Below are 11,636 nucleotides of genomic sequence, written 5' to 3' on the forward strand. Positions count from 1 at the left end.
GGTTGAAAGGCATCCACTGGTGACCTCTCCGTGAGTCTTTATTAAAATAGAAGCCGGGGCGGGGAGAGTCCCCTGCAAAGACCGGACATGATGGGTTAAATTAAAATGCTCTTTTCACGGATGCGGAGCAGGGCTCATCCCTGGCAGGGACGGACACACACACGGACACACACGGACACACACACAAAGACACACACACTATGGTGACACAGACAGAGACGCCAGGACATTTTCAACAGCTGCCTCCGGGGGGCAGGCCTGAGGTTCTGACGCTGACCCATATGAGGGGGCGGGGCCAGGCTCCTCCAACCGGGACGGCCCAGGCTCCCTAGCCAATCGGTTGTTCCTCTTCAAGAAGCAGGCTTCCTGGTAGGGGGGACGGATGGGGGGCTGGGTGGGGGGCACATAGCTGTATTCCTTCCCTGGGGCCAGCTGCAGAGGGGGAGAGAGAGACGGGCGTACAGGGGGTGCCAGCATGCCTGCCCGCCTCCCCCGCTGCCGGGATCCCCCCCCAGCCTGCAAGTCCCCGTCCCGCCCACCTCCCCCGCTACCGGGATCCCCCCCCCACCCCTCCCAGCCTGCGAGTCCCTGCCCCGCCCACCTCCCCCGCTGCCAGGATCCCTCCCCATCCCCCCCAGCCTGTGAGTCCCCGCCCCGCCTGCCTCCCCTGCTGCCGGGATCCCCCCCCAGCCTGCGAGTCCCCGCCCCGCCCGCCTCCCCCGCTGCTGGGATCCCGCCCCGATCCCTGCAGTCCCACCTGGAGGGGATACGTCCGGTCCGAGTCGTAGGCGCTCAGATCCCCACAGGCCAAGAACGGGACAATGACTCTGTTGGGACCTTCCAGCTGGTTAAAATCCACATCTGGAAAGGCACAGACATAAGCCAGAGCCGGCTGAGGAAGAGCACCCCCTGCTGAGCCCAGCGCCCAGCCTGCCAGGGGAAAGCGTCCCCTGCCGAGCCCCCCACCCCATGGTGCCCGCTACAGCCCAGTCCTGCTCCCCATGGCACAGTGCCCCCCCAGCACCCAGACCTGCCTGCCAGTGGAAAGCACCACCTGCCGAGCCCCCCATGGCACAGTGCCCCCCAGCGCCCAGCCCTGCCTGCCACGGGAAAGCGCCCCCTGCCGAGCCCCCCATGGCACAGTGCCCCCCAGCGCCCACCCCTGCCTGCCAGGGGAAAGCGCCCCCTGCCGAGCCCCCCATGGCACAGTGCCCCCCAGCGCCCACCCCTGCCTGCCAGGGGAAAGCGCCCCCTGCCGAGCCCCCCATGGCACAGTGCCCCCCAGCGCCCAGACCTGCCTGCCAGGGGAAAGCGCCCCCTGCCGAGCCCCCCATGGCACAGTGCCCCCCAGCGCCCAGACCTGCCTGCCAGGGGAAAGCGCCCCCTGCCGAGCCCCCCATGGCACAGTGCCCCCCAGCGCCCAGACCTGCCTGCCAGGGGAAAGCGCCCCCTGCCGAGCCCCCCATGGCACAGTGCCCCCCAGCGCCCACCCCTGCCTGCCAGGGGAAAGCACCCCTTGCTGAGCCCCCCACTCTCTGAAGCACAGCTCCTTACCGTAGCAATGGTCCAGCAGGGGGTTGGACATATTGGGCACGTAGCCCTCGGGCGGGCAGTACCCCCGGCAGACAACAAAGGCCTCTGCAGGCGGGAGAGACGTGGTTAGGGGTGTGCGGTGAGTCGGGGCGCCCGTCCAATCTACGAAGAGCGGGCGCGAGCCTCGCCTGGAGCCGACACCTTCCCTGGCAGCAAACCCCGGGCAGCAGGCACTGCCCCCTGAGCTGGGTTCCCAGCCCTTCGCCAAGAAGCGGGTGGCAAAGGTCGTCGATTTTAAACACCCGCCCATTGAGAGGGAATCTCTCTGGAGACCAACAGAGCACCGAGGCAAGGTGCAGCTTTGCCATGGGGTAGATCCCCCTGGCAAGGCCCGGGGAGGGCACCTGGCGAGGCTGGCAAAGGGGGTGCCCGACAGGAGACTGGACGGAACAGATTTGGGCATCTCAGGGCTCAAGTTGATGGGACCCAATGTAGCCGGGGGAGGCACAGAATGTGATATCTGTTTGCTTGGCCCCGCAGCGCCCAGCCCTGCCTGCCAGGGGAGAGTGACCCCGGCTGAGCCCCCTGCCCCGCAGCACAGCACCCCCCAACCCCCAGCGTGGCCTGCCACGGGACAGCACCCCCCCTCCAGTCCCCCACCCCACGGTGCCCGCTACTGCCCAGCCCTGACTGCCAAGGGAGAGCGCCCCCTGCTGATCACCCACGTGTGGGGCTCCGGGCAGAGCGTGTCTGTGTCTAACGTGCTTTACGCTTCCCATGGGAGATGAGGTACCACCAGAGGGCTCTCACCTTTGGACACGGAGCATACAAACCTCGGGGAGCGCGTGGGGTTGGCATGAACCCAGGCGCTGGGCAGCGCTGCCAGCTCTGAGGAGGGGGCGCTAGATAAAAGATCTGGGTGTGCCCCCCAACATCAAACAGATGCCTGCCCCCGGAGGCTTAACCCGCCTGGGGACAGAACAGTTGGGTCCTTGCCGGGGACAGCCCGGCCACCCCGGATACCCTCCCAACCCCTGGATCTGCCCCACTGGCACGCGCAGTTCTGCCCTCACCGATGCTGGAGTTTCGGCTGCTCCGGGGTTTGGCGCAGGTGACGTCAGGAAAGAAGATGCGGAGCTGGGAGTAGAGAAGCGTCACGTCCTTCCCCCGGAAGATCTAGGGCAAGGTGGGGACAGGGTGACAGGCCAGCAGGGGGCAGTGCAGCAACGATGCCAATGGTGTCCCCAGCGCCCAGCCCTGACTGCCAGGGGAGAGCACCCCACGCCCCGCTCCCTGCAGCACGGCACCTCCCGGCACCCAGCCCCGACTGCCAGGGGAGAGCACCCCACGCCCAGCTCCCCGCAGCACGGCACCTCCCGGCACCCGGCCCCGACTGCCAGGGGAGAGCACCCCACGCCCCGCTCCCCGCAGCACGGCACCTCCCGGCACCCGGCCCCGACTGCCAGGGGAGAGCACCCCACGCCCCGCTCCCCGCAGCACGGCACCTCCCGGCACCCGGCCCCGACTGCCAGGGGAGAGCACCCCACGCCCCACTCCCCGCAGCACGGCACCTCCCGGCACCCAGCCCCGACTGCCAGGGGAGAGCACCCCACGCCCCGCTCCCCGCAGCACGGCACCTCCCGGCACCCAGCCCCGACTGCCAGGGGAGAGCACCCCACGCCCAGCTCCCCGCAGCACGGCACCTCCCGGCACCCGGCCCCGACTGCCAGGGGACAGCACCCCACGCCCCGCTCCCCGCAGCACGGCACCTCCCGGCACCCGGCCCCGACTGCCAGGGGAGAGCACCCCACGCCCCGCTCCCCGCAGCATGGCACCTCCCGGCACCCGGCCCCGACTGCCAGGGGAGAGCACCCCACGCCCCGCTCCCCGCAGCACGGCACCTCCCGGCACCCGGCCCCGACTGCCAGGGGAGAGCACCCCACGCCCCGCTCCCCGCAGCACGGCACCTCCCGGCCCCCGGCCCTGACTGCCAGGGGAGAGCACCCCACGCCCCGCTCCCCGCAGCACGGCACCTCCCGGCACCCGGCCCTGACTGCCAGGGGAGAGCACCCCACGCCCAGCTCCCCGCAGCACGGCACCTCCCGGCACCCGGCCCCGACTGCCAGGGGAGAGCACCCCACGCCCCGCTCCCTGCAGCACGGCACCTCCCAGCACCCGGCCCCGACTGCCAGGGGAGAGCACCCCACGCCCCGCTCCCCGCAGCACGGCACCTCCCGGCACCCGGCCCCGACTGCCAGGGGAGAGCACCCCACGCCCCGCTCCCCGCAGCACGGCACCTCCCGGCACCCGGCCCCGACTGCCAGGGGAGAGCACCCCACGCCCAGCTCCCCGCAGCACGGCACCTCCCGGCACCCGGCCCCGACTGCCAGGGGAGAGCACCCCATGCCCAGCTCCCCGCAGCACGGCACCTCCCGGCACCCGGCCCCGACTGCCAGGGGAGAGCACCCCACGCCCAGCTCCCTGCAGCACGGCACCTCCCGGCACCCGGCCCCGACTGCCAGGGGAGAGCACCCCACGCCCCGCTCCCCGCAGCACGGCACCTCCCGGCACCCGGCCCCGACTGCCAGGGGAGAGCACCCCACGCCCAGCTCCCCGCAGCACGGCACCTCCCGGCACCCGGCCCCGACTGCCAGGGGAGAGCACCCCACGCCCCGCTCCCCGCAGCACGGCACCTCCCGGCACCCGGCCCCGACTGCCAGGGGAGAGCACCCCACGCCCCACTCCCCGCAGCACGGCACCTCCCGGCACCCGGCCCCGACTGCCAGGGGAGAGCACCCCTGCCCCGCACCCCATCAGCATGTTGCCCCCTGGCATCACACCCCTATTCCCTCAGTTACAACTCCAATCGTCCAGAGACATGGCCACAGCTAGAGGGCACTGTTCCCCAACCGCCCTGTCCCAGAGGTGGCTGCATCTCAGCACCAGGTGAGTCACCCCCTTGCGGCTGTTACCCCTTCAGCTAGGACCCCGGGGCTTCTTAGAGAGCCTAATATTTACCTTGGCCACAAAGGTGCCTCCTTTATTCAGGACGTGGGTCGTGATGTTCAGAGCCTGGAATGAGAAGGAGAAAAGGAAATTATCAGCGAACGCCAAAATCCTTAATAAAACAGGGACAGCTCTCTCGGCACTGAGATGCTACCACCTCTGGGGTGGGGAAGCTGGGGAACAGCCACACATAACGCCGCACGGGTACGGCTCGCCCGGCGCTCAGATGCAGCCACCTCTGGGTCGGGGCAGCTCGGGAGCAGCCACTTGGGACAGGAAGGGATTGAAACTGCAGGGGGGGATTGGGGAATGGAATCACCTGACGGGGGCGCTGTGCCGAGGGGAGCGGGGCTTGGCAGGGGGGTGCCCCTTTGCGGCCGGGCAGGGTACTCACCGCTAGAAGCAGCTGCGCTTGGATGTATTCGTCGATATCATGAAGGCCGGTCACTGCAAGCCAGGAGGGGAGAGGGGGCTCAGTGGGGCCCAGTCCTACCCCACGCGGGGCCCTCCATGGGGCGCCAGCGAGAAGCCCCCCGCCCCCCTCCCACCTGGAGCCAGGCGGGCTGCTCCCACTCACCGTCAGGGGCCCCGTCACAGACCACCAGGTCGGCCGGCTGCCCTTCGAAGTGCTGGATGATCTCCTGGGCCGTGGAGACCTGGCGGGGGACAGACGGGCCGGGTTACGGTTCGGGACAGACGGACTCGGATCGGGGGGGGGGGGCAGGGCCGGCGCGGCCCCCCCACGTACCTTGGTGATGTCCCCCTGGATCTGGACCACCCCCGGGAGCGGAGCCATGGCCTGGAGATCGACTGCGACAATCTTCACAGAGTCAGAGCCCTCCCCAGCACCGCCCCTGGGGGACAGGCGGGGGTGAGAGACAGCCAGGGGGCGGCTTCCCCTTCCCACCTGATGCTACACCCCAGTCCCACCCACGCCCCCACTCCCATCCCACCCCACCCTCTCCCTCCCACCTCACCCCACCTAGATCACCGCACTCCCTCCTGCCCCATTTCCCCACACCCCGTGCCACCCCCTTCTACTCCATTGCCTCCCCTCCTATCCCCCCACACCACTGTGACCCTCCCAATCCCGCCTTCACCCTTCCAATCACCCAGTCCCACCCCCTCCCATTCCCCCATATTGCCCCCTGCTAGCCTGCCCCCCCGCATCCAGCCCCCCTTCCCACTCACTTCAGCTTCCTGCTCAGAACCTGGCTCCAACTGCCTGGGGCAGCACAGAGATCGACCGCCCGGCGCACCCCTGCAGGGAGAGAATGAGAGCGGGGGGACAGGGAGCCAGGACACCTGGGTTCTCCCCCCAGCTCTGGAAGGGCAGTGGGGTCAGGTGGTTAGAGCTGGGGGAGGGGGCTGGGAGCCAGGACTCTCTCCCAGCTTTGAGACTGGAGTGGGGTCAGGTGGTTAGAGCAGGGGGGCTTGGAGACAGGACTCCTGGGTTCTCTCCCAGCCCTGAGAAGGGAGTGGGATCTAGTGGTTAGAGCAGGGGAGCTGGCCAGCCAGGACGCCTGAGTTCTCCCAAGGGATTGGGCAGCACAACGGGACCTCAATCTCCACCGGGCTTTGTGCAGCGCGTGGCACAACAGATGGGGGCTACCATAATACACCTAACAGAAGGGGCTGCAGCAAGTCGGGGCAGGGCCGGGGGCTGGGGCCGGTTTACCCTCAAACAGCTGGAACTCCTCGTCCAGCTGCAGCAGTTTGAAGGCACTGCGGGCCCGCCAGCCCTCCTCCTTCGCCAGGCGGTAGTAGATGTCCCGCTTGTCCTTCGACGAGCGCCCCATTTCGGCTCTGACGCCCCCGGGCCTGGAGGGCAAAGGATGAGGGCCAGTTATCCACCCTTCCCGGCTTGGCACCGGGGTTGTTCGCTTCTTAACAAAAAGACTTTTGTGTTGCTAAGACGGAATTAGCTGAGACACGTTACTGTAGGCCCTACAATAATAGGTCTGATGGCACTGGAGCCCAATTAATGAGGGATCTATTACTGTAGGTCCTGCATTAACAGATATATGGACACAGATTCTAAACGAACACCGATACATTACTGTAGGCCCTACACTAACAGGTGTAATGGCCCTGGACCTAAATTAACACGGATATGTTATCAGAGGCCCTTTCAAAATAGTTTTAATGGCCCAGGGCTCAAGTTTTCGCATCTGAAGTTGGGAATATTGACTCTGTATCTGTATTTCAACTATGCTACTTTGGGTGACGCCCCTGCTAACGCTTCAGGTACAAGAACGGAAAAGCCAGACAGGGCGGATGGCCCATCAGCGAGGACAAGGGTCTGTGAAAAGCTTGGCCTTCCTGCGGACCCTCCATACTGCCCCTGCCTCAGGGACACTGTGATCCTACAGAGTCAGGCGGGCTTGTCACCTAATATTAAAACATTACCTGGGACTTCTTGTAACTTTCCACCGGAAGGGGCGGGAGGGTCAGACTAGGGAAACAAAGGGCTCCTGCCTCATGCAAATCCTATTTCAGGGTGGGGAGTGAGGTAATCCTGGTCGTCATTCTCCCCTGCTACCCCACCCAAGATGACTACATGACTACAGGGGGCGAGAACTGGGCCCAGGCTGGAAGGGCGTCTGGCCCAGGAAGAAGATTATTAGAACCACATTTCGGGTGAGAACTCACATGTAACCAGTTTCTGTAGCGTATTAAGCTTCGTTTGCGTGCTCTATTTTCTTCGTAATCTGCCTTGTTCTGTCTGTTACCTCCTTAACTACTTAAAATACACCTGTTATAGCGAATACGTTGATTTCTGGTTTATAATACAGCCCAGTCTATGTGATTTCTAACTGGGGGGGCGAGAAATTGTGCATACCCTCTTCCACCTTGAGGGAAGAGGCGAATAGAACACATCTTTGGGTCTGCACTCCAAGGGAGGTGCACATCTGAGTGCTGGAGCATGTCCCTCAAGATGAGTCTTCCCAGAGCTGATCTGCGGCTGGGTGTGGCCCTGCCTGTGTGTGTGTGAGAGGAGGTTTTAAGAGCCTGGCTCAGCAAGACCGGCTAAAGGAGGCCCATGCTGGCAGGACAGGTAGACTCAGGGGTGTCACAGTACACCAGGTGACATCCCAGGGAGGTCCAACCCGTCACAGAACCAATCCCCAAGGAGAAGTATTTTCTAAGCAAGAAAAAACCTAGCTGAAGTTTTGACTACTTGAAAAAGGGAAACTGAGGTAGGCTGCTTGTAGCATGATCCTAAGGCATCTACATTAATAGGTACAGTGGCAATGGACCAAATTTAATGTGGATATGTTTCTGTAGGACCTACAATAAATGGGAGGCTTGGCAGAAATAGGTTTCTTAGTATAATTAAATGGATAATATCGATATTTATTTTGAAGTGCTTTTTTCTGGTTTCATCCATTTAAATATTCACAGGTTCACAAAATTATGGGCTTCACGCATCTTTATTTTTATCAATTTAGATTTTTGCAGTTGCAGGAAATTATGGGCTGGGTGAGACAATTGCTTAATGACGGGAGATGCCGAGATTCCAGAAGTTAAAGCTTTATACTCGTTACAAGTTGTCAACACCACAGGTTAAAATATACAAATGCCAGCAGCATTATCACCAGTCTGTTTGCAGAGTTAGTGACCAACTCGTTTGCAATAAGTTTATTAACATACTTCTGGCCCATGTCTATTTTGTCGAAATCAGGGAGGAGCAATTCTTCCTCGGCTATCCAGCATATACAGTCAGTATCCTCAATCAGGTCTCAAGCAGGATTTCTCTTACTTTGCCTAGCCGGGAATTTAGACTCTTATCGCTAGAAATATTCTTCCGTCGATGTGGGCAGTGAACATTTACTGACAAAAATCAAAACCCTGCGATCCTAAATAACAGGCGTACTGACAAAGAAGCCAGGTTGATGTGGATCTGTTATAGTAGGCCCTACCCTAAATGATTTATTGATACAAGCCTCAAATTAAGTCGTCCTCCTTATCTAATCAAACAGACTCCGCTGTATGAATCCTCTCCCTCCAAAGTGCTCTGTTCCATTTCATATCTTCTATCACCCTACTTCTTCTTGGGTTGGCCTCTCTGTCTTTTTACATCACTCTTGACCTTCTGGACTCTCTCACCCACATAACTGTCCGGCCCGCGCTTTTGTTACCAAACAATCTGGGCCTTTTTTTTCCTTTATAGGGGTTACTTTGAGTATGTCTGTGACATACTCATCCCTCGCATGGTCCTTCTTGTTCTCACCACTCATCCCCCTCAGTGTGTGCGTTTCTGCAGAACAGATCATTTCCTCACGTTTCTTCTTTGCATTAACAGAGGATGGAGCACGATTTTCGACACTTGCCCTTTTAATTTTCTCAGTATCTTCCTGATACGTATCGCGCCACTTCTCTCCATCTTGAGCCAGGTATTTATTGTTCCAGCTTTAATTGTGTCCTCTATTTCCCCATTTTCCCGGATTCTAGAGCTCACGATACTTGAAACTTTACATTTTCGGTACTGCCCACCCATCTAGCTTCAAGGCTATTCTTGAGTGTTCACGCTATTGAAATCACAGGCTTATTTTGAACCCATGATTCTCCAATACGTCTCTCCAATTATCAAGATCCTCTTCTAGAGTATCTTTAGGCTTGGAAAGAAAAGAGTTCTCTTTAAACAGTAAATCTTAGTAAACGTCGATTTTAGCAGACACCCACCAACAGACAAAAAAAAATTTCCATTGATAATAAGCAAAATTTACAGACAGGCAAAGTAAGAAAAATGCTGTTTGAGAACGTAGTAGAGATTGTCCTTAAATAATTGTAAATTTATTGTATAACCCAGGCCACGAAACTTCCCCAAAATAATTCCTAGAGTCGATATTTTAGAAAAACATCCAATCTTGACTGGAAAAATTGCTAGTGATGGAGAATGCACCATGACCCTTAGTACACTGTTCCCATGATTAATTCCGCTCATTAAAAATTGACACCTTATTTCCAGGCTTAATTTGTCCAGCTTCAGCTTCTAGCCACTGGAGTTGTTCCTTGTGAGGGCATTCAGGATGAAATTGAACAAGAAAGGGCTTCAGTGCTTTTTGAAGTGGGAGGGCTCTCCTGGGCTTTCTTCATTTGTTCAAAACCCCGTTCCATGGATCCGTTATGGGACTATCATCAGTCAACTGCCTACCAGTTTCATCTTTCATGAACCTCCCTTTCTATATATATTTGGTGCTTCTCTCCTGTCCTTCTGCCAGTCGATACGCTTCTTTTTCCCCTTCCTGTGTTCCAAGTCGTGCATAAAGTTCCTCAACATCCTTTGCTTTCGTTTTTACAACTACATTCTTCTATGCCTCCTCCTACTCTTTTGACAGAGTTTAAACTTTTCCCCATTATCTTTTAACCCTTCTTGTACTTCCTCGCCGCACCACCAAATTTCTTTGGGAGTGAAGCCTTCCCTTTTGATTCACCCATCACTTGTCACTATAAAATCCCCAGATTTATCCTCTTCTACAGCACGTGGTGCCGACCTTACCTTCTCCACAACTGCTCCCTAAAGTCCTTTTCAGCTTCGCCCTGTAGTTTTTGCCACCTTATCTGTGCTTTGCTTTCTCCATACCTTTGTTCTAAGAAACATATCCAAGGTGAGGAGTCTCTGTTGACTGGTAACCCTCTCGCCAGCAATCACCTTTCAATTTCTTTCATATCTTTTATTTTCCGGATCCAACGTAAGTAGAGGCATATTATTCTAGGGCCCTGCGTTAATGAAGTGTGTTGACACAGGTTCTGCATTAATGTGGATACATGATTGTCGGCTCTCCATGAATACGTATATTGTCCCTGGAGCTAAATTAATTACATATGTGGGATTGCAGGCCCTGCGCTAGTTGGTAGATTGACCCAGAGTCCTGGTAAATGATGAGTAGGTTATTGTAGGTCCTACAATAAGTCAGTTGTGTTGTCGCAAGGTGCCGAATCCATCCCCACCACCAGGAATAAACCAAACGTTACTGTAGGACCTACATAAATAGCCACCTATTATTGTAGCCCTCAGATGAATACACATATATTATTGTAGGGCCTACAATAATACATCACTGGTTACCTCCTTCAGCAAACACCTTCACCCACAACCCCACCCCCACCCAACCTGATACGTTATTGTAGGACCCACCTTAATGGCTATCGCCTCTGCGCATGCGCCCTGAGGCCCAACGTTCACCTTTGCACAAGGTGAAGCGACAGCGCACGCGCAGCACGGGCACGTGCCTGCAGCGGTTGGAACGTGCTTCCCCCCCCGTCCCCGCTGAGCACATGCGCACGAGCACCCGCCAGCACAGCGGCGGCGCAGGCGCACAACCTCCCTTGCCCGACAACTGCTTACCGCGACGCACGCGACCGACCCCGCGGAGAGACGGCGCCGAACCGGAAGTGGTTATTTCCCAAGCCGGAAGCGGAAGCTAGGGCGGCGGCGGCACTGGGGGGATGGAGTCGGGCGGGGAGGGCAGCCTTCGGGGCTGGCTGAACTGGACTACAGAGCTGGGCTGACGGCAGCGGGTTTTCCTCAGTGCGCCTGCGCAGAGACCGGCTCGCTCTCACTGCGCCTGCGCAGGAGGCCTAGCCCCGTGAGGTTTTCCCCTATTGCGCAGGCGTAAAAAAGAGGCTTATATGAACGCATGCGCAGTGTAGGACAGCAGCGAGGGAATGCCTCTCTGCAGCACTGCATCGTGGGAATTGTAGTCTCCATGGGTCATGTGACCTGGGGCCCTGCATCAGCAGTGCATGCTGGGATAGAGACCGTAGTGTTTCGGGGACCCCTCCCAGCAAGAGCAATGCATGCTAGGATGTGTAGTTCCCTGGGGGGGGAATCAGGAGCAGTGCATGCTGGGATTTATGGTTCTCTGGGGAGGATCAGGTGCAGTGCATGCTGGGATTTGCAGTTCCTTGGGGAGGCAATGGCAGGAATTTCTAGCTGGGGGGGCAATCAGGAGCAGTGCATGCTGGGAGTTCTAGCCCAACACCCCTCTCCCCCCCCCAAAAAATGAGGCCGGCTTAAAAGAGCTCATTCATGCGATTTATTTAAAAGCAAACGAACATGGGGGGGGCTCCCCCTTTGCCTGCTGCTTTTT

The 11,636-nt window shown here is 59.2% G+C and overlaps 1 protein-coding gene across 2 annotated transcripts; it reads right to left on the reverse strand.

Annotated features, from left to right (window-relative positions):
- Positions 1–20: 20 nt before the first annotated feature.
- On the reverse strand, positions 21–11,099 carry FTSJ1 (FtsJ RNA 2'-O-methyltransferase 1). Of its 2 annotated transcripts, none has more exons than XM_037888366.2 (11): positions 10,892–11,099; positions 6,218–6,360; positions 5,731–5,800; positions 5,288–5,393; positions 5,117–5,195; positions 4,934–4,986; positions 4,552–4,605; positions 2,607–2,709; positions 1,555–1,638; positions 758–861; positions 21–432 (listed from the first exon to the last, which is right to left on the reverse strand). In XM_037888366.2, the coding sequence occupies exons 2-11, from the start codon at positions 6,336–6,338 to the stop codon at positions 199–201; spliced, it is 1,008 nt and encodes a 335-aa protein (XP_037744294.1). In that variant the 5' UTR covers positions 6,339–6,360; positions 10,892–11,099; the 3' UTR covers positions 21–198. The 2 variants fall into 2 exon arrangements, with proteins under 2 accessions (XP_037744294.1, XP_037744296.1); XM_037888368.1 differs by lacking the exon at positions 10,892–11,099 and adding an exon at positions 10,682–10,885.
- Positions 11,100–11,636: the final 537 nt, after the last annotated feature.

The sequence above is a fragment of the Chelonia mydas genome, chromosome 23 (genome assembly GCF_015237465.2).
Source record: "Chelonia mydas isolate rCheMyd1 chromosome 23, rCheMyd1.pri.v2, whole genome shotgun sequence".
Lineage (NCBI taxonomy): Eukaryota > Metazoa > Chordata > Testudines > Cheloniidae > Chelonia > Chelonia mydas.